Raw genomic sequence first — 23,266 nt, 5'->3', positions numbered from 1 at the left:
CTTGTGGTCTTCAGTGGTCTGGACATGACAGTCCAGTTCTCGTATTTATCAACAGTTCTCTGACCTGCTTTCTCAGCTGCTGTCAAAACGTGTGCCTGAAGACCTGTACACTAGACAAAATGAGCTTGTTTCTGGGTCTGCTCCTTGCACAGTGGGGTAACAGGGTGAAACCTGGCTCCTGAGCAATGCATCTCTGGGGACACAGATGCCCCTGCAGAGCTCTGTGGGCAGGCCACAGCTGCTCTGTGCAGCTGACCCAAATGACTCAGAGCACTAGAGTGCTCCCAGGGTACTTAATGGACTTGCTGTATGAATAGCTATTGCTGTATGATGGACTAACTGTTCTTCTTTCAGTTTGCACTTCTACCCAGTCTTTTCCACCAGTGAATTCAGGTCAGCATACAACAGTAGGCATGACAACTTCCAGAGTGGATATTCTCCCTTGTAGGAAGCAGCAGTATAACTCCAGTCTACCAACAAGAGGTTGGAGAAGAGGAATTGCTTAAGGCTGTATAGTGCTCTCATGGCATTATAAGAACTGAATCCAGATTTGCTAAGGACAAGGCTAGAGCCAAACTTTTGCCCGCAAGCTAATGCAGTAACAAATAAATCATCCAGGTCTTGACAGCCAGCTTCTGCTGTAACTCTTTTGTTTAATTAAATGAGCTGGGAAGATGGATGTAGAATCTGAAAACTTGAAACTGTGCCCTCTGTTTTGTTAGCACTTAGTACAGTATTCAGGAGCTTTTGTGCCTTCCACAGGAAAATAGCCGAAGTTATAGATGAGCTTGCATGCTTTGTTAATGAATGTCGTTTCCTCTGAAGAGTGTAGGATACATCATGTGGGAACTCAGGAGGGATCTTTCACCTGGATGGTCTGAGAATGCAGCTTTCATTTGTTACCACTGACCAAATTACTTGTCTTGTGGCTAGTGTTGCAAAACCAAATCCTTTTCAGCATGAATGCTTCTTTCTCTATTCATTTTTATTATTTTGGCAGTGTTTCCTGTCATAACTTGAAATCCGTCCTCCAGTTTCCTTTATAAGACATGGATATGAGGCTAAGAAAACTTTTTTCCAAAATATTTCCATGCCAACAAGTTGAAGAGACCCTTACATTAAGAAAATGCGCTTAGGTTTTGATCCCCTAGTTAATGTTTTGCTACTAGTATGCTCTCTCTCACTCCATTTCTTCTAGTGGCAGCATTGAGGAGGTTCCTGTCAAGACTGCTTCAGCTTAACTCACCTGCCTTTTATGTATTTTACAGAGTACCTTGGTCTAGTCAGGAAACCCTTTTCACTCCTTCAAACTGGGAAGGGATTAATTAGTTGTCAAATGGCTGGCATGGCAGCTTTCACTTGGCTTCTAATGAAGCAACTGTTTCTGGGGTTAGTGGTATCTTCTCTGTAAATCTGGAGTACAAAATTTGAATATTGGCTTTAGGCTTTGGATGGTGAGGAATACATTGGAAAGTGAGATTGCTTCTTCTAGAATCTCATGTATAGCCATGGGAGCTTGTGAACTTTGCTACCCAGTACAATAGCAGAAATACTGATGCAGACCTTAGCTTACTTTTTTTTTTTCTAACTACTTGTAAAGTTAGTTGTGATTCAAGTTAGATAACTAGGATATAAGAGTGGAACTGGAAAGGAAGTGAAGCACTGCTTTTACTGATTTCCTTAGAGGTGCCATCTGCCAAATTTTTCTTGCCTGTCTCTCCATTTTTTCCTCTTCCTTGCCCCTTGAAGATGGGGCTACCCCTGAGGTGAGGCTTAAATTCATCTTGAGTGAGGAGAAAATCCTTTAGCAGGGAACAAGGAAAAGTGGCTCAGTAAAGGATGAAATTTTGAGCATGTCTTATCTGTTGCTGAAATACACAAAAGAACCAAATTAATATGGTGTCTAAGAAGATTGACTCTCATTTTGTCTTTGTATGAATGTCAAGTAATAGCTAATACCTTGTTTCAAGGCACTATGCAAACCAGCAGCAGTTAATTTCTCCCTGATCCTGAGCTGAGTGGAGAACTGATTCTCTCATGTGAGATACCTATTGCCTTTCAGACATGTAATATCTGCAAGGCTCCAGAGCTGTCCATCTTTTCCCACAAATGGTGAAGGAAAAGAAAAATATTATATCCCTTGTAAACCCTGGCTTGCCTTTTCTAGCCACAGCCCTGTGTGCAAGGGTGAAATCATAACTTGTGTGTAAAATGACTCTTAAATTACCATAACCATCATGAAATGGGATAAGGCAGTGTTCTAAAAACATTTTACAAAATGGGACAGTTTCCCAAAGCATCAGATTTGAAACTTTTTGCTGTATGTTTTATGGGCAGATTTGTCAGTAAGCTTGAAATGAGTACTTCTCCAATGTTAGGAGGGAATGGAACAGGCAGAGGTGAATGTGATCACTGAATTTCAAGCTGAATGTCATGATCAGTGTGGGCTCAAGGTAGGTTTTACTAGAGGGAAAATATGATCGATCTTCATAAATCTGGTGTTAGGGAATGAACAAAGAAACCTGAAAGCATGCAGATATTTCACTGGAGTAATATGCGCCCCGTGGATGGGTTATCTAGCCTTGCTTTCATCAAAGGAAAGCCTAACATTAAGGGCAGATACTACCCCACTGCTTTCATTGTATTTGGCTTGAAAATAATGATAATCGTGTGCTTAAATACCTTACGGAATGAGAGGCCCATGTTGGTAGGCTGAGAAATAGCTGCCTGAGTCAGGCTGCTGAATGTAAGACATGCTTTCACTGAGCCTTTTTTTTTTTTAAAAAAAAAAAAACAAAACAAACAAAAAAAAACCCACGTGCCTCCATGAAGTAGCTGACCAATTTCTTGTTTGCCTGTAATTGTTTGAAAGAGAACAGTAGCCTTAAGCTCTGCTCCTTCCACATGAATGTAGGCCTGCAAAGACTCAGAGGGGGGTAGAAGGAAAAAAAAAATGGGTAAAGAACAGCTATGTGTGTTTGTCCTGCTAATGCTCCTGTTACTGTGCAGTTGCTGCTGATTTGGCAGCACAACTCCCTTCTGCAGCTATCTGATGTCTGTTCTTCAAATATAAAGCACAATTTCAGCTAAAACACGAGAGGGCTGTGATTTCTACAGCTCTTGTCTCTGATCAGGTGAGCAGCTTGATCTGCTGAAGGCAAGTAATTAAGTAGCACTTCCAGATGCTTAGTAAGGGTCTTGTGGAGTGATTTGTAGTAATGGTGCAAAAGGAAAAATAAAACTACTTATTAAAAAAAGTAACAGAAATGAGTCCCTGAACATAAGAAATGGAGACCATAGCTTTAAAAAATGTTGAGTTGAAAACTGCTGATTAGTGATCTAGGAGAGCTGGATTAGAGTGCTGTGCTCTGCTAGTGATTTCTCATGTGGGTTAAGGCTGTCTCTGACCCCAGCCCAAAGCTGTTTCTACAACTGTAATCTTGCACTAGTCTTAAGTTGCCTCACTTGTGCATTTGCATGCAGCAGTGTTGCAGTCATCCTGTGCTTCCATAGCTGCCATGCATGGTGTCTGTTCAAAGCTAGCTTGCTGGTGACCAGGAATGAGCTCCAGCTGTGATCCATGGTCAGTGAATTTCATCATGGTAGCTTCTCCTGTTGTGAAGTAGGCACAGTGAGACTTTTCTCACTACTCAGATTGGTTGTCCAGGGCAGGGGTAGTTCTTCAGATGTGTGTATAGAGAACAGCTCGTTGTAAGGACCAAAAGGACTCTGAATGCATCAGTAATACTTCCAAAGTAGTAGTTACAGTTTTGTTTGAGTTTGCAAAATGTTCACATTGAAAACAGTTTAAGAAGTAGAAAAACTTTTCCTCCTTCCTCCCCCCCCCCCCCCCCCCCCCCCACAAAAGAAAACAATAACTAACAAACAAACAAAACCCACCAACTTCTATCTATGAATTAATGTGCTTAGAAAAAAAGCCTCATAGGTAACTAAGTTAGTAACAGATGCTGCCTAGGAGCATACCTTTTCCTGTGTAGGAAGAAATTAAGCTTATTTTCTGTCTGTTGACAATCTGTTATGTTAGATAGACTATATCTAACTATATCTATATATCATGATAGACTATATCTATCATGCAAAGGAATTTTTCATAATCCTATGGGAAAATGAGCACTTTCAAGCTTTGTAAATCTTGAGTGAAAATCACAAATGAGGGAAACCTGGAAGAGATCTTATGTTTAGATGTTTTACAATGGTGGAAACAGTACCCTTCATTAGACCTAGTTGTGCCAAGAAGGGGTATCCTTCATGGTTGAAAATAAGCAAGCAAACAACAACAAGCTCAGGGAACAGGGAAACAATCAGGGGATTGAAATGCAGCTGGTAAAATCAGTGGAAATGAGAAGTCAAAGGTTTCCGTAACTGATGGAGACCATTTAGCACAGATTCCTCTACCAGAACCTTTTTCAAATTGTCTCTAACCAAGCTTTTAGAAATCAGCAGACTTCTTATGGTCTGCTCTTCCTTTTTCTGTAGCCTCAATGAACCTGATTTTTGTTCCTCATCTAAAAATTATTTGGAACATAAACTAACATCGGACCAATTGTGTGTGTAATGAAGCAAATGAGGTTGTGGAGAGAGGCCTTAGAAGTAAAAAAAGGATGTTGGTTTTCCTCTGGCATGGCTGGGGGGTGGGAGAGTCTGGCAGCAGAGCAGGAAGAAAGTAATAGCAAACTATCAAAAATCAATTTCTGACTTGCTTGCTTTTCTTTCTCAGTGGGGTGCAGTTATGGTGTGTGAGGTTTTTGTAGCCAGCTGCTGCTGGTGTACTTTAACTGCAATGCTGCCTTCCTGCAAGTTGTGCTCTCCTGACCATGCTGAGTCTAGAGGTAAGGTGAATTGACACTGATATTAAAACGTGTTTGAAACAAGTCTCTGCTAATCTCTTCTGAGAAAGATTGATATGGATACTGGCAGACATTAAAACAGGAGAACAAAAGAGCATGGAATTAATATAAGGGTTTGGAAGCTGCTGGGAATGCAGGAAGTCTTTGTGGAGGCAGGGAAAGGAGGAACACCTTTATTACAAAAGGGCTACCTTTAAATGCTGGGCTACTTCAGAAGAAAAAGCTCTGGCAGAGGGAAAGAGTTGGAGGAAACACTGGGCAGAGATCCTTATTTCTGGTGTTCTGCTTGGAAGAATACAACAGCAAACGCAATAGCTAAGGCAGCTGTCCTGGAGCAGAGCGCAAGGCCTCAAACTGCTGTTTGTTATGAGGATATTTAATCCTTGCATGGGGTAAGCTGCAATATGGTTTGTGTTTTCTCAACAAGTGTGTTAGTTTACCCTGGTGGAGCCTCAACACCTGCTTTGCAACACTTTGTGGTGTTGTATTTTCTTTTCATTCTAAGTGGGTATTAAGATATTTGGAAGTTCTAGTTCTTCACTTATACCTTCCCCTTTTAAAGGTATGTTGCGTAGGTTGTCACACATCCTTTTGGTGTACTACAAACATAATGTACTATTTTTCATATTTGTATATATTATAAAGAGTACTTAAGCTCTTTGTTGTTTCATTTACACAGCTTCTGTAATTATGCTTCACCCCTTGAATCTTTTTAGAAGTATTTTAGCATGCAGAAGAGATGACTTGACTCAAGTAATCAGTGGAAAAAAAAAAAGCAATTCAGCTGGGCTGTCTGGCCTTTCAAAAGCTTCAAGCTGTGGATACATCAGTTGTGTAACTGAGGCCAGTGTAGCACACTACAGAAATTCTACTCAAAACTTGAATAGTAAGCTGGAGAAGATCAATATGCTTTGTTTGGATTTTTCTTTTACTATCTTTGGAAACATATCACAAAGAATTCAAGAAGGTATTAAAAACTTGTATACAAAAGAACACAGTATGAACTTGTAATACCAGAAGCTATTCTCTGAGTCTAAAAAGATGCATAAAAGGCAGCCTTGCGGAGCCTAATCTCTTTCAACAGAATGAGAATCCTGACTAGCAATCACAAAATTCAATTTTTACATGAAAATCTTACTATTTGTTCTTCTAGTGGTAGTTGCACAGGTGGAGTGCACTTTCTGTTAAACCATTACCAATGAGACTGTTGCAAGAGTTTAATCTGGTCAAGATAAGTCCTTAGGAAATATTCTTCTAGTTGCTTTTTTTCATTCTATCAGTGATGGAAAGTAACCATACCCTTCAGCAGTAGCCCCCTTGCCCATTTAACATCTTACTAGATCAGTTTCACCTGACCTTAGAGTTGAATGCAAGAGCAATGTTTTCTAGATTATTTTTTTCCTCCTTTGGAAAGCTGCACTTCTAAATGTTGCTATCTGCAACCAGGTTAATGCTCTCACTTATTACTGCTAGCAGTTGCTCAACACAAGTTTTATGGGCTTTATTCTGCGTACTTTGCACAACAGCTTAAGTCTTACAACAAAGTTCATGTGTACAGCCCTAGTGTTGATGAAACTGAAGCAGATTTCTTTTTTGTACTTAAGCCTGGGGATTGGTGTGACAGATGTTATGATGCATATCCTGCTGTGCTTGCTTTCAGTAACAAACTGGACCAGATCAGTATGTTCACAAGTTGGTTTTGCCAGACTTGTGTCTTCTTAAATCCCTTTAAGTTTAGGGAAGAAAATGAAGTTACAATGTGAGATAGGGAATGGGTGGGTTCTGACAACTTCTGGTGGAAATGTGATACCAGTCTTGCCTTCTAAATAAGAAAATGTTACTTTAGGGTTACTGAAGCTTGCAACTGCTCTGTAGGATATTAATTTCTGCTCTCTCAAGCCTGAGGTAAATTCATTGGAAAACTTGAGGCCCTGGCCTTCTTGCATTCAGCTTTTCCTTGCAAAGCTGTGGGTGCAGTGTTTCACCCATGAGGCCCCAGTGGCTGGACTTCCTCCTGGAGCCTTGATCCCTTGTCTCCACAGAAGTTGATGAAAAGCTGTTCCAAAAGTGTTGGCCTGGATGTTGCTGCTGGCATTCTTAGATCTGATGCGTTGGCTGCTCCTGTCTGCTTTTGAGAAGTACAGCCTGGACCTCAATGGAGATCATATTTTAACAGGTCTTTCAATGCTTACTAGAGCCTTTACCCATTTTTTTTCTCTACAGCTAGCAAAAGCCACTTGTGATCCTGTGAGTTACTACTTACAGATTGTGGTGACTTGCAACATTGGAGGCAAGATGTAGTCTTTCCCTGCGAGTCTGAAATGGGTGAGGTGGGGATGGTCATGTATAGGAGTGGTAGAGCAAGGAGGACTGGAAGGGGATGGGAGGGGGCATAGGCACAGAGAAATGACTCACTGAAATACAAAGCTAAGATAGTCAATGGTGATATGCAAGGTAAAAAGAAAAGACAAGATGACTTGTAAATGGAACTAAGGAACATTATGAACTTGCTATTTTCTGGTAACTAAACACATCAAGACATTAAGGGCATCAAACAGAAGGAGAGAGTGAGAAAAGGGGTGAATATAAAGTACTGCTAATAGTTCAGTCCTCAGCTATGGACATTCACATCCATAGAGTCATGCAGACTAGCATGAGGCTTCTCTGTGAAATTTAGATGTGCCTCAGCTCGTTTGAGCAGGTCCAAGCTACTTGGTTCTGCAGGAGTAATAGATGAGAACTGGGGTTTGTTTTTCATCAGGCTGAAACTGGGGTCCTTTATAGAATAGACCAGTGAAATTGCTGGTACTCCTAGTATGTTTTATCTGCTGGATAGGTATCTAAATCACTTTAGATTGGAGCTGTTAGATACTCTTCTAGTGTGAAAAGGAGTGAGGAGTCGCACTACATGCAGAGCATGATGTATATTGAAGAAATGAGTCACAGAAATGTGACTTAGCCATCAGGCTTCTGTCTAGACTAGGATAACTTGACTGGATAAATACTAAAGAAGGAAGAGATGGAGGAAGTGGAAGATCAATTAGTATTTAATGATACCACATCTACACTCAAGTTCATGTGAAGTTTCATGGTTGCCCAGTGTCTTAACTCATGGTATTGTAAAGCTCAAAGTCAAAGGTCAGTCATTTGAATTCAGTGTCACGAGGACAAATCTGAAGTGAATTCTTATAGCTCGGTGGAGAAGAACAGACTGAAAGAAGTTTATTTAATTTTTTAAAGCAGCTGACGGTCTCAGAACTGATCAAGTGAACGGTCACTGTGTGTGGAGAATTTTATTCCTCTACTAGAAGTAAAAAGTCATCAACTTTGGGGGGAAGAAAAAGTGTGTATATGTTGACTTCTGGTCCCTTTGCAGACTCCTGAAATGCACATGTGCAGCAGTGGGAACTGATCATTCCTCTATATCTAACCTGAAATAGTTCAGTGTATTAGTGGATCATTTTGTTCTGACTAGTAGGAGGATGGGGAATTGACTTTAAAACACAACAATTCAACTTGTAACTGAATTCCATATCTTGGAAGAAAAAAACACTGCTGTATTTGTCAGAACTGACAAGTCCATTGGCTTGCAATAACTCAAAGAAACAAGCCAGATAGTTTTCCTGTACCCATTAATACCTGCCTGAAAGATGTAAAAAAAAAAAAAAAAAAGTAAAATTGCATCATATAAAGGTGAGGAAAATGTTCACTTTTGTCATAGTTTTTAGTAGGTCATTGGGCTGTCTGAGGTTTGTAGGCAGTGGAGTGGTTAAGTGCCCATTTTGGCTTTGGTACAAATTGCACCAATTTAAGGGACTAGATACCTTTCAAGATCTACTGTGCCTTCCAAGCGGTAGTATAAAAGTCCTGAATTGCTTGAAGCTGTTTTAAACTAAGGTAACATGGATTTAACATGCACTCTCTAGCTTTTGATAAAGTTAGCAGTGCAAAATTGCAGCAGACTCTCGCACAGAAATGAGGGGGTGGCTTTGGTACTCCTGTTAGTGGCCTTTACATTTCAATTAAATGCTTTCTTTCTAACACTTCTATATGGATTTTAAATGAGACCCAGCTACTGTAGTCTTGTGCACTGTTTTCTAATAGGAATAAATTATATGAATTAGCCCAGTTACATTTAAGGATTTTTGCAGAGGCATTGTTTGCTGTACAGTGCTCAAAATTTAAATTATTGATCTGACATCTGTGCCAACTTGTAAACAGTCAAGAATCTGACAGACTAACAAATTACTACTTGCATGCCTTTGATCATAATCAAGTGAGCTTTAAGCATATCAGAGGTTCTTGGGAATCGTTTGTGTAATTTGTAGAGTACTCTGTACTTAAGGCATTTTCCCCTCCCTGCTCAAATGTACCAACACTTCAAAGCCTAAATATGGCATTAGCAATCTCCTACGACACAGTCTGTTTTGTAGCTAAAGTCTCTCTTTGCCTTTAGTTTTGAGGAACAATGCATAAATACACGGTTGAGGCTACAGACAAGACTGCACCAAATTTCTTGATCAAAACACAGTTAAATCATAGCCACCAAAAGTTCAACTTAAACTCTGTAGCTAAGATGTGTCTGTTACCATGCAATGTCCTCTAAGATCACTGTGTGACAACTATTACTTCGATAAATTATGCCACGATAAGTGTGGTAAAATGTACATAGTTGTCCAGCTATTCTTATGCAGAAATGGACTCTTATTTCTGCTGTTCATCATAGCAATTCTGCATTTTGGGATGAAAGGGTTTACCTTGCTATGTAAATGAGTAACAATAAAGGGAGCAGTGTATTGTCTTGAATTAAAATCCGTCTGACAGGTCCTTGGACTCCAATGCACAGCAGTCTGATTCTTAGTGATATTTAAGACACAGTTGGCATTTCGGTGTCAAAGAATATCATTCTGGAGCTCTTTTGTTTGCGTTGTGTTTGGAGATTGAAGAAGTAAAAACCTTATGCTTGAGTACTGACCTGTTTTAACATCAGCCTTTCAATGTTTGATATTAATGATAATCTGATGGGCTGCACAGTGTGGGTTTGTCATTCTACAAAAATAAAACAACCTGTTTATCCCATTCCTTTTAATTTTATTGGAGCAGAGTTATGCAGAAGCAGCTGTTTCAGGATCCTCTGATTAGCTTTCAGTTGCTCAGCTTCCCAGTGAAGCACGGCTGACTTCCTGAACTGACACTATGAAACTGCATTACCTGTGCAGCTGATTGCTCTGCCAAGGGAAAAGATGAGCAAATGGTGCCTTTTGCAGGATCTCTGGCATCAGAGGCACACCAGAGTGAAAAGGCAGTGCATTCTGATGAACCCTGCTGAGGCAGCAGCTTCTAAGTGGCCATTACAGGCAGGCGCATGTTAGACCCACCTTGCAGTAGTTCTGATTGCACTGGGGAATGTGGGTGATGGGACTGGTGAAATGTCTGAAAGATGCATTCTGCTGTTTTCTCCTCAGTCTTCCTTGTTCATCTGAGCACTAAGCCTTGCAAGTGTTTTGTCTGCAACTTTATCTTCATAAAATCTTAACTAAAGAACTTGCAAAAATGTGAATGTTCATTTCTGGCTTGTCTTTGGAAACATCTTTTTTTTTTTTTTCCTGGCTGCTTTTTACTTGTGGAGTTTCAAATCTTTTTTTTTTTTTTTTGAAAAGTTTTGTCTTATTTCTTTGAATAGCAATGAGAAATCAAGCAAATATACTGCACAGTGTGTGTGTATGTGAATTTGTTAAAGGTTGGTCTTGTTCTTTCACTGAGCAATGAAATACTTGAGCTAACTAATTTGTTTAAAAAACAAAAACACAACACCCTATGTTCACATAACAATGAGGCCTTTACACAATGGTGTGTAAAGGTACAGTCTGAAGGTTGTATACTTCATGCTCTTCGAGGTCACCCTTCCCACCCCAAATACTCTTTGAAGTGTTCAATGTCTGTTGTGATTTAGAGAGTTACAAATTAGAGGTAGTAATTGTCTTCCTTGTGAAACCCACAGCCCCTAACTGGAACAGCTGTGCTCAGCCTCATCTTGTGAGAAGTGAGTTGTCTTCCTCTTGTCTGAAGTAGGTTGTCTTTTGTGAGCCTCTTGGTGCTTTACAGCCTATGCTGTGAGAAACGTTGCTCTAAGGAAGCAGCTCAGCTGTGTTTATACCTCTCTCCACGCCCCCCCAGGCTTTTTCCCTTTGTTGAATATCACTACAATATTTGTCCCTTATTTTTTGAAATCAAAAGAAAAAGCATTCTATTTTCATTGCTTCATTTGGAAGTCCTGTCATACAGCAATTACAGTTCTGTGCCTTTATGGATCAAAAGTGCAGTGGAGAAGAAAACTGGGGTGGGGTGGGGGGATAACCACCACCTCAGGCAAGATAGTCATTATCCCATAATCATTACTGGACTCCTGTTCTTCATCCCAACAATGATTCATGCTGTATTCCAGAACTGCAGGAAATGAAATCTTCATTAGCTCCTTCTGTTTCAGACTTTGTTTTGGGATAACAAAGTATTTTCTAAGTGGTATCCTTCCTGTAGCAAAATGTGGTTCTGCATGATGCTTTTAGGTAGCAGGGCTGTTAATCTACTATAAACCAATCTGGCATTCAGAGGGGGTATTCTCTTTGAATTGCATGATTCTCATCACCAGTTTTTCTCATAACATCTCTAAAGTATGATCCAACTGCCTTTCTCCAGTAAAGCTTCTACAGAGAAGCTCCAGGATCTCTTCCCATAGCCATCTCGTTCTATTCTAAAGTGACAACCTCTTCTTCCAGTGAAAGCCAAGTATTGGATAAGAAACTTCATTTCTGTGGAGCATCTTTTTGTTTTCCAGTGTATGATCATTGGCATGATAGTTGTACTGATCAGAAAAGTGCAATGGCCAGTGCTGCCCATTTGTTGTTTGGTATAGCTTTTATCCTGTGACACTTCTACTCAGGAAAACCATCTATAAATAAGATGTCTTTGGTATGAGATGATGCAAGCAGGTTCAGTCTTCTCTTGACTAGACCAAGTCCAGCTTTGCTGTTTTTCTTTAACTGCCAACATATTTTAAAGTAGGGAAAAGCACAGAGTCCTTGGAGAACTTAAATAAACAGACTTCTGAGAAGTTGCTCTGCTTATTATCTCATACTGATCTTTTGTTCTCCAAGTAGAGAAAGCTTTTTCCTGCCTGTTATGCATGGAAATAAGAGTGTGAAAATAAGCCCAGGTACTTGATGTCAATTATAGTGATACTATTTAAATGTAAATTTTGTTGTGGTTGTGCTGATCCAATAAGATAAATAGAGGGCATTTATGTGAATAAGCATATTGTAATAAAACAATGAAGTGTTTAATTTTGGTGTCTAGCATTTTCCTCTTTCCCAGAGGATATGTTGCCTGGGTTTTTAGGAACGCAGGCAGGGATGGGAGTGGCACTTGACATTCAGTGTTGTGGGATAAAATTGTATAGAGCTGTAGGCCAGACTGAAACAGATCAGATTCATTAGATGCCCAACAAAGGAGAGAACTTGCAATTTTCCATTAGCAGTATGCTAATACAGAACTGTAGAAAAGCAATCTAGTCAACCTTTGGAGACAGGATTTTTAAAATATGGTAGCCTTTCAATTTTTAAGAGTCCATTTTTTTTGAGAGAGATTTATTAGTAGTACACCCACTAACATTGTCACATGAATGAAACATGCGATTGTGCAGACAAAGAAAATTATTTTGTAAACTATTTTCATACTGGTAGCTAAAATTTGTTTATATAATTAGCAGTAATGCAAACATTAAGAAATTTCAAATGTTCTAATCCTAGATACTCAAAGCTAATCTTCTAGGCTCTGTGTATTCAGTCGAGGCTAGAAGGTGCCTCCAGAAAAATTTAAAATGAAACAAATTGCTCACTAGACTCACAGAATCACAGAATCACAGAATTTTCCAGGCTGGAAGAGACCTCAAGGTCATCGAGTCCAACCTCCAACCTAACGCCAACAGCCCTCCACTAAACCATATCCCTAAGCTCTACATCTAAACGTCTTTTGAAGACTTCCAGGGATGGTGACTCCACCACTTCCCTGGGCAGCCTGTTCCAGTGCCTCACAACCCTTTCAGTGAAGAAGTTCTTCCTAACATCTAGCCTAAAACTCCCCTGGCTCAACTTAAACCCATTCCCCCTCGTCCTGTCACCAGGCACGTGGGAGAACAGGCCAACCCCCACCTCGCTACAGCCTCCCTTGAGGTACCTATAGAGAGCGATAAGGTCGCCCCTGAGCCTCCTCTTCTCCAGGCTGAACAAGCCCAGCTCCCTCAGCCGCTCCTCGTAGGACTTGTTCTCCAGGCCCCTCACCAGCTTCGTCGCCCTTCTCTGCACCCGCTCAAGCACCTCGATGTCCTTCTTGTAGCGAGGGGCCCAAAACTGAACACAGTACTCGAGGTGCGGCCTCACCAGAGCTGAGTACAGGGGGACGATCACCTCCCTAGCCCTGCTGGTCACGCTGTTCCTAATACAACTTTCCTGGATTATAGAAAGGATCTGGATGAGTTGCTCAGATTAGATACCTATTAAGTTAATCTCCAAAAATGATTTAGGAATGTGACTTGATCCTTTAGCATGTGAGTTGTTTCTTGCTGCCCTAAATATTAACTTGTACTGAGCTGGCTCATGTGAATTGGCAGTAGTGACATTGGGGATTCTGTTCTTCTGTTGTGAAATTCTTTTTGAAATGAATAATGAAAGATTTGTTCAGCAGAAGTAGTTTATCCTTTATCTCTAAGGTGTTTTGAACTTCTCCCAATTCAAGGGAAGAAATTAATGGGCTGTGGCTGTTGGTGATGTTTGAGCACATTGAGAACAAGAGTAATTGTAGTTGCTACATACTTGAAATAAGCAAAAAAAAAAAAAAAAAAAAAAGCTTTTTGGTAAATGCTTGTTATCAAACATCACTACTCTGAAAAGCATCTTCTTGGAGATCAGGGTTTGGTCTGAAATTTTGCATCAAGGTAATTTCAGATATTAGACCGAGAGTGTCTTAAAATCGGAAAGATATTGCAAACAGACATGAATAACATGACTGGTAGACTGGTATAACCAAACGTTTAAGAATGTAAGTAGTACTTGGTCTCCATATTTTTAAATACTCTGGCTTCTGTTTCTAAATGTGATTTACGGTTTGTTTCAAGCTTTCCTCCTCCAATTTCTTTCTAATGTAAAAACAAGTACCAAGTTTTCTATACAACTGCTGAGACAAGCTTATTTTACATTCTGGTTAAGAACATGGTCCCTCATGAGGTGGCTTATATGTAATTTGCAGTCTGAACACTTCGGCCTTTGTCTCCATCTTCTTTGTCTCCATCTTCCTTCATAGGGATGTGGGATTTGGATTTATGCTTGTATCACGGGGTAGGAGGTGTGAGTCTAGGTCATGATAACCAGATGTCCAGAAGTGTCATAGTATAGGTGTTATACTTCTGTCTAGAGTATAACAACTGAAGTAGTGCTGCTGAATAACCTATTGAGCTGAGGATAAAACCTAGTTATCTAGTTATCACTCCAGTTATCTAGCCTTACTTCTTGATGCTCCATAGGGGTTTTGTAATAATTGAATGGTAAAAGTTAGACTCTTGTTTCTTGATGATAATGTAGAGTGGCTCTTAGACCACTAAAACAGTAAGATAGGATTTCTTTCTTGTCTCCTGCACATGGTCAATATAAAACTGTCTCTTGATCTACCTTATAGGAATAGTTTTCTTTACCTGCTTTAAAGATTCTTCACTGTTCTAAGAGGAAACTGCACTCCAAGAGTGATGCCTGGAAGTACAAAGTGAAGAACTAGTTTGTGTCCATTCATTTAAAGAACTGATGGATTTGATGCAACTCAGGTTTGGATATACTGTGTGAGCATGCCATGTAAATCTTTTTTCCTCTCCCATCTATGTAGCAGGTTAAAGGCTGGTTATCTGTTTTTCCTAAAAGCTGCACTTAAAATAAGAACATAATACATTTTTCTTTCCAACCCTTTAAAGAAAGCTCTAAGCGTGAAGTTTAAACTCTGAAACTTTCTACTGCTTTTTTGTTTCTGAAGGGGACTGTCTGACTGAATTTGTTAGAGAAGTAAAAAGTAAACTCTCCCATAACTCAGTTATAGAAGCATGTGGGTGGTTCAGTAGATCTACAAAAGAGAAGTAAGTACTATGCTATACAGAGATTGAAAATTGTTATATAGTACTATTGCATTACATTTTATATAAATTTTCTGCAGAAGTATGCTGAACAAATAACTTGCAGAAAGTAATATACAGGAGGCCTAGCTTTCTACTTCTATTCCTGAAACTTCTACAGCTACATCACAATTTTCTCCAACTATTTACTAGAATTGTATCATCAATGTTCATGGTTAATTGAGAGGTTTATCACAGCCATAGGGGTGTGACAGGCAGTTCAGACACCTTAGTGGTATTTGAAAAGTGCAGTAAATTTTGATTGTGCAGAAGTGTGTGGAACAAGAACATGTCAGGAAGACAACTATGTCTTTCTCACAGAACCAAGTAACTTAAAGCCTATGGGTGGTTTGGGAAAGACTTTGCTGATGTTCACCAGCTGATTTGCCCAACTTCTTTCCTAATCTAGGGAATTATTCCTCAGATCAGTAGCAATGTTTGTACCAAACAAAATCAGATCTTACAATTTCCAGTTTCTGGGCCTGCTGGAGACAGACTAGAGGGACTTTGTGTACCTAGATTTTTTTTAGCTATTCAGTAAATATAGGTACAAAAAAATATATTCTTGCATGCAAGTGTTTGAGGTAACTGCCGATCTATGTTCTGTTGATTCTGTTCCCTTTTGCTCACACCACCCCAAGCCCGTTGCTTGTCAACCTTGTTCACCTCTCCCTCACAGAGCTGCTGGGGACTTTCTCCCTCCTCTGTTGTTCCTAGCTCAAAGCCCTAAGAACTATTGCCATGCCAACTTTTAGATCCTTGAAAGTTATCTGTGTTTTTTCTCTTTGTATGGTGAAACTAGATAAAAGTGCAAATAGTATTTTCTTGGTGTAAATGATACCTGTTCAACTTACAGCTGTACCAAACATCCTTTGCATGTAGGAGGGAATGAATTCATTGGGAACAATTTCAGAAATCAGATTTTAATCATCAAAAGAAAGAGAGGACGTCCAAGCTTCTGGAATTATTCTAAGATGTGGGTGCTCTGAGTTAGAATAAAACCTCACTAATGTTTTTCACTCATTTGTCTGATATTAATCTTACTGGAGCGCACAGTTTTTGTTTTCATATGAGGGTGTTCCTGATCAGATTTCCACAGAAGTCAATTCCAAAATGCAATAGAACAAAAAACAGCTTTAATTTGTAATTTTAATGATGTTTCTAGGTTCTATGCTGGCCAAAGGTCTTATTTGATACTATTCTTCTTCCTGAAATTTTGACCAGCAAGGTGAGGTGATATGAAATAACTGACAAAAATACAGGCATCAGTTGTTGTCTTCATGCAAGTTTTGCAGAAAATATTCTGGTGAAGTCACTTAATTTTAGTAGTACTAATATTGGGTAGCCATAGTAAAATTACCGCCCATTCAATCTTCCTGTAGTTTAAAAGTGAGCAAGTAGCTGACTTATTGCCACCAAAAGTATATGTTGCAGTTTTAGCTGGGTACAAGAAGTGTTCTCAATGCATTAGATGTTTAATGGGCTGTCAAGCTTGTGGTAATGCACGGAATTGAACTTTTATATTGGTTGAACTTGGACTCCAATAAATACTCTTGAGTAGACTTCTATGGCATGGATAAAATGTTTACAGGCAAAAATCTTTCTACGCTTTTTGACATGTTTCTACAGTTCAGAGACATTAGTCAAGTCTGACTTTTCCAAAGTTATTGTTTGGCAATATTTCATTGTTCTGTTGATCTTTGGCTTCTGGGTCCACAGAGAAGCTACTAGAAAACATTCAGACTACCTTCTGGAAAATTTCCTATGTAGCTACATAAACCCTCATCTTGAAGATACTGGGAGCTACAAAGGATGACCTAAAGTGTGACTATTTCTACATACAACTGCCTGAATGCAAAGCTGCTGGAACTATGGGGCAGACTGCTAGCCTCTGGCTGTGCTGATAGTGTCAGGAAGCCCGTAGCTGGAGCTTGGTAGCCAATCATTTACCTGATGGCACTAGAAAAAATAAAATCCATGAATCATGAGCTGGCTGGAGGCTCTAGAAGAAAATGCATTTGTGTTGCAAAATGTCGTTCTGGGGTAAAAGCACACAAATGTGCATTGTGAACTTTCATAAGTGGTATTTGAACAAAACATTTTGGTCTTATCAAAACATGTCTTAAATCCCTTCAATTTTTAGCATTTCAAGCATTAGATACTTCAAAAGGCAACTAAATGCAAGCATAAAACCTACGCAAGCTGTAATCTTAGCTTTTGTTTGCGTGCTCTACCTGAAGCAAATGATTATCTTTTTCTGTGCTGTGACCTACAGGTGCTGTGGAGCATGTAAATTCAGGTAGGAAATGTGAAGGCTCCAGCTGTTTGCTGCAATTTTATGATAATGGTGCACATCATTGATTTTATGGTAAGAGCATAGGTTAGTGCTTTTTTCTCCACCCCCATTACAGCAATCGCTGGCAAACACAATCCATGGGTGTTAATTCATATATGTGCTTTTCTTAGCACTTTGAGTAATCGTAGATGGAAATCAGTTTCACTCCTGATCTGATCCTGAATGCTCATAATCTCTAATGAATTTAATTAGTCTTATCTAATTTAGTTCTTCTGCAAACATATCAGTAAGAAACAACTGCACAATCAGACTCCAAGTAGGGTAATTACTTTGTGAAGCTTGTTATAGATAAATTTTATTTTTCTGGTGAACACGCCTACAGCTTCCTCTAGAGAGGCAACCAAATAGGTGACAGGATTTGGGGGTAGGGAGACAAAATAAAAACGTTCTATTTCCCTGCTTTTTCTAGCCTTAATGAGAACAGGAAATGACATAGCTTTATCACTATTACTTGTCCATTGGTGAAGTATCAAAAGTGTATACAACACAGCTCAGTAGGTGGGAAAGGGCTAAGAAAACATGTTCTTACTATAGACCTTATAATTTAGAAACAAATTGCATATTCACAGGACAGTGCAATTCACTAAATGTTCTTATTGGGCTAATAATTACTTGTCTAAAAAATGAGCTTGCTTTGCATGTTTAAGTTCTATTTGAATAGTTACCTTGTGCTTTTTGTCTTTGCCTTTTGTCAAGCGTAGTGTGCTCTTTTCAGAGCAGGGTTCATCTTTTGTGTATGTACAAAATTGAGTGACAGATTTCTTTTTTTCTGAGCAGCCCATTCTATCTCCTCTGCTAGAGAAAATAGCATGGAACAAAGAAAACTATTTTCTCCATGATAGGAGATCCACAGGCTGTTTTGGAGAGAGGTACTTCTCAAAATTATCTCCCATTTGTGGGATTAATTAAATATCTTCAAGCTAATAAATGTGTATGACTCTTATCCAAGCTCTGGTTGCAGATCAGGGTCAGTTTTTTCTAAACCCTGTACAGTTTAACTGAAACTAAAGCTGACAGCTGTTGGCTTGCATCTGGTATTTTAGTATTGCTATAGAAGAGCATGTTATAATATCTCTAGGGATGGGATGAATTTTTATGCATTATTTCTACTGATCTCTAAACTACTTCAATTGTTTTCAGAATTGCTAAGGAAGGAAATGTTAAAGCAAACAATTTCCTCACCTAGCAAGCCCAGGAAAACATCTAGGACCAGCTGGATAGAAAAAAAATCTCCACAGTAAAGGTTTTAATGGTTATCCCAACCTGCACCTTGCAGGCATTCTAATATTTCTTCCAGGCACAGGAAGCTTGCACAAGAGTGCAGCACACTGCAGGCAACACAAGTATTGTTCATGATCCTGTGAAGCCTACAGATTACTGGTGATGCTTTGGTATGCACAAGACGTGGAATGCATGGGCAGGTAACTGCCCAGGATGGGTCACCAGTGTATTTAATATGGATGCTGTTGTGACTAATTTTGTGTGTGCCATGCAGGGAAGTGCCACTAATGGAGATAACAAAAAGGACAACTTGTGTTATTTTCCAGCTGAATTCTTCTGTTCAGTGCACTGGTGATCTGTGCGCTTGGATCCTGCTTCTCTCAGAAGAGGAAAACCTAAGTTCAATACTGTAAGTAGAAGACAGTGCTTCTCCCATTACTTGTCATGTACTATAAGTTAATGTGTAAAAAACATTTCAAGTTATTGCAGGGAATGTTCTGAGAGCAGTAACAGGTGTAAAGCATGAACTCAGAGCTAACTAAAGGGTGCTTCTGTTTTGGGGAACTTTTTGAGGCTCTGCTATATTCATTCTTGTGGAAAGAACCCAAGATTTTTTTTTTCCTTGATTTTACTTCCAAGGGGAAAAAACGCTGGGAGCTGTTAAGCTGGAGGGCAGGAAAATCTTCTGAGGAGAATTAAGTAGCCAGCAGAAGCAGGGCAACTTGAGCAACAATCCTACTTACTACAGATGTTTGAACTGCAGATTGATGAAGATAATTAGAGTTCAAGCAGAACATCTGTGAGCTGTGAAATGAGACTGGAGTGTTGAGCTTCCTAATGAAGCTGTGGGTATCCATCATGAGCAAAGGAAAGCAACTCCTCAACAGACAGTAATTTGCTGGTTCATGGACTCTGTAAACTGCTGTTCATCTCTTTTGTTGCTGCTAGTTTGTTTTGCTCAGGTGTGTGTGTCTCAAGTTGGTAGTCTTTCAGGTGTTTGTACCAATTTACATAAATTAGGAGGCAAAGCAGGGCTTGCAGAAATGTAGGTCATCGAATGAGAGGCTTGAATTGTACAAAAACCTGGGCTTTGTAAGGCCTCTACCCCTTTGCCTGTTGAATGGTTAAATCAGGCTGAGTGTTTGCTATCTGTGCTTCTACAAGAAAAAAAATGAGCCTGCTGAAATGTGCTGGTGTAAAACTACTATAGCTGAAGAATAAAAGCAGACAGACAGTACTTTACGCTTGTTACTTTGGCATTTTAGTTAAAAAGCATCTGTTTTTTTCTACCTGGAAGTCTAATGCCTTGTACCTGGAATTTGACTGTATTATATATCACAACAGACAGATCAGTGTCTACTTATTTTCATCTGACAGGGCTTGTTACATATGTCTTGGGAAAGATGTTCCTCAGAGCAAAGAGCATGGTGAACAACTCCCTCTTGAAACCTTGAGCTGTGTGATACAAAATGTATTTTTCTGATTATGTAGGAAATGATAAAGTGAGAAGTCAACTGAAATGGTATTAGTATGTTGTGGTCTTAAGCTTCTTCGCAAAGTACTGCCAGAGATCTGGTTAATAGCAGGAATTTCAAGTCTTGGAATGTTCTAGACAAATAATAGATGCTCAGTGGCTGCTGTGGCAGCTGTACAGATGCCAGAACTTAGTTCCCAAATTCTTGGGATATGGGAGGTGGGGTATCAATTAACTTGTCATTCAGGTCAGGCTCTTTTCTCCTATCAACTCTTGAAAACTGATGGTTTTGGCTGTTAGCTTTAGAATATGGATTTTGCAGCCTGGTATGTGTGCTGTGTATGATCAACATGTGAAAGGTTAAGGCAGCATGCAGGTGTTGTCTGAATATTCATCACTTGTATCTGTTGCTACTATTTGTGGTTGGACTGGAGGTGCTTAGTTTGGGAAGCGCCATTCTAGAATTACTAAGCATATAATCACTTACGTGAAGTTGTATCAGAGACACTTCCACAGTAAAGTTTCAGTCAAGTGACATGCTTGTTGTGTCTCTTGATACAACTACTTTCAGGTATGTAAAGTGTGTTTTCTGGTTATAATGCACTGAAAGTGGAATAATGGAAATCAAGCCAAATAATTAATGTTCTTAAAAGATAGTATTTTCTTTTCCTGAGTGTTTTCACTGGCATTGCTGAGACTTTGCCAAAGCCAAGAGTTATAGTTGTTAAACCTTATCGTGTGTTTCTCAGGATCAGGGCTTGAAGCAGAGTTTTGCTTTCACCAGTCAAAGTAACGCAGTGAGCAGCACCTCACATTTGTGAAACACTGGAACATTTATCCTTTTGACTTAATGAGATGTGAATGCCATCCAGTATCAAGAAAAGCAAATGGCTCTTGTTCAGAATAATACTCAACATCACACCTCTGAAAATATTTCAGTTTTCTTCTCTCTGCTTCATTAGCTTTCCATCTCTTCAGATCTGATTGTATGATACATCTTTGTCTCCTTTGCCCTGCTTAATTTCTGTCTTGGATAGCCTTATGGCTCAACGACCTAACTGATTCATCATGCCATGTCTTACTATGTATCATATGCTATTTGCTGGTCTAATACCTCTGCAGTAAAGATGACGAAACATGCTTTAGAACAGTTTTATCCAGCTATAATTGTATTGGCTATGTAATGGGATGACCTTCAGCAGCAAAAAGTCAAGCATAAGCACGTGGAACCAATATTGTACTCTCATGAGATGTTTGGTCTCTTTAGAAAAGCTGAAAAATCGAAGTTGTTTTTAAGCTTATCTGTCCTTATAGAAAACCCCAGTAAGGTTCAGTGAAATATGGTAATTTGTAGCAGGTGTCGTGTTGACATGTAAAATTAGTACGCTGCAACACTGAATATCTAGGATATAATTATTACCTCAATTCTACTTGATTTAAGGAAAACTTGCGGAGTATAATCTTGTTTCTATAAGTTTCTGCAGGTTGCTATCACTGTTCCTATAGGATCTGTTATATTTCTTTAGAGCCTATTTGTTTTATCCTTATTGTAATTTGGAAAGCTTTCTCAGGGGAAAGTGAACATTTCTACTCTTTCTAAACAACCTACACTTAGATTTTTTTAAACTGCCTAATAATCACAGAAACATTTCTAAATGTATAAATAATAGTTACTGGACTGTAGCCATTGTATGTGTGCTTTTGAAGGCCAAATCATGAATTTGGATGAAAGGTGGAATTTGAACGTCCTGTTTTTCTGGTCCACAATAAAAGCAAAAAAATAACTTTTCTTTGCATATCTTTTAAAATGTACTCTGAAAATACAAGCTTCCTTGTACTCATACCTGGGTTTTTCTTTAGACTAATGCTGTTCATGGTGAGAGTTTTTGAAAGTATTGTAAGCCATCCATGCTTAAGAAAGATGAATCCACCCTAAACTCTAGCACTACAGAGGTATTTAGTGACCTCATTTTCAAGTTTGTTGTATAGGTAATTGAATCTAGATGAAAAGGTTAGGTAAACTGCTTAATTCTCAGAAGTAAAATGAGTTATACCCTGGCTTTTCCATGTGCAATAGATCAGCCAAGGAGAATAGCTAATGTACTTTGAATCTGGGTCCCTCTCATTGTTGTAGTAAACCCTGCGTCTTGAGTGAAGTAGTTAGCTAATGGGCACTGGTAATGGTGGTAATGGCTATTTATCTAGCTGACTACATCAGTGCAAAAACTGCAGCATTTTGTCTCTAATGGGATTTGATATCAAGGTAGATGCCCCTGTACTTAAGCCTGCAAACCTTGGCTGTGTTTTAAAAGGCAGATAAATGTATAACTGAAGGCTGGGACAAGAGATGACCATCCGCAAGGCCAAAGATGACCTTATACAAAAGCTGGAAAGTGAGGAAGAGCTTAAAACAGAGTTTAGGCTGAGGAGCAGAAGTGACTGCAGGCAGCTGGACAGAAATTTAGAATTATGTGGTCAGGTTTGGGCATGACTACAGCGAAGATCCACCCGTGGGATTCCCTGCTGTTCCTGAAGGATGTGGTAGCTACCAAACCAGTGGCATGACACTATCCCCTACCTTGCTGTCTGAGGAACTTGTCTTGAAACCCTGCACCCTACAAATCCTGCACTTAAGGCAGTCTGGAAAGGAAGTAATTTAGAGATAGTGATTTATGAGCATTTCATATGATGAAGCTGTTCTCAGGTCACAAACCTTCCTGTCAAGCTGCCTTGCAGACATAATATGCCTGAACTTAACAGCAGTTCCTAAAAATCACCAGATTTCTCCCTGCTCAGGCAGAGACTTCTAGAAGCTGCCTTTTTTTTTTTTTTTTCTCCAGCCTTGTTCAATATGTCTAAAGCTTGTTTTCCTGAGATTTCAAGCTCTGTGAGGTGGTGATGGTTCTCATTTTGACTCCATTTATTTTGCTTAGGACAGTGGAGCACAAACTGGACTTGAGTGCCTTAAGACCTCTCAGAAAAAAAAGGTTAGGAATTATTCTAGACACTTAACATTTAAGAAAAATGACTTACACTGAGCGAAAAGCATTTTGGGGTTGGTTTGGCACAGAAAGTGCAGATTGGCCATTGTAAGAATGTGGGTATTTTGTGCAGATGTAGAAGGAAGCAGAGAGAATGAA

At 39.4% G+C, this 23,266-nt stretch overlaps 1 protein-coding gene across 41 annotated transcripts in view; it reads left to right on the top strand.

Moving 5' to 3' along the window:
• The window catches only part of LOC311439702 (uncharacterized protein), a 238,835-nt gene that overhangs the window by 11,418 nt on the left and 204,151 nt on the right, over positions 1-23,266 (top strand). For 19 of the 41 annotated variants that reach the window (XR_014694903.1, XR_014694904.1, XR_014694922.1 and 16 more), the window contains exon 2: positions 4,739-4,850. The exons of 4 other annotated variants lie outside the window; for them this stretch is intronic. Coding sequence is in view for 7 of the 37 variants with exons in the window: in XM_084525721.1 (XP_084381847.1) it covers positions 4,739-4,850 (112 nt within the window). In the remaining 30 variants the exon portion in view is untranslated. Of the gene's footprint in view, positions 1-4,738; positions 4,851-14,594; positions 14,752-14,939; positions 15,040-15,957; positions 16,052-17,350; positions 17,375-18,207; positions 18,301-18,707; positions 18,853-18,926; positions 19,062-19,291; positions 21,911-23,266 lie in introns of those variants that run through there. 18 more of the 41 variants (XR_014694934.1, XR_014694944.1, XR_014694945.1 and 15 more) reach the window with 10 other exon arrangements.

This window comes from Aythya ferina (genome assembly GCF_964211825.1).
Source record: "Aythya ferina genome assembly, chromosome: 7".
NCBI classification, from domain to species: domain Eukaryota; kingdom Metazoa; phylum Chordata; class Aves; order Anseriformes; family Anatidae; genus Aythya; species Aythya ferina.
This window is presented reverse-complemented; position numbering and strand designations above follow the sequence as displayed.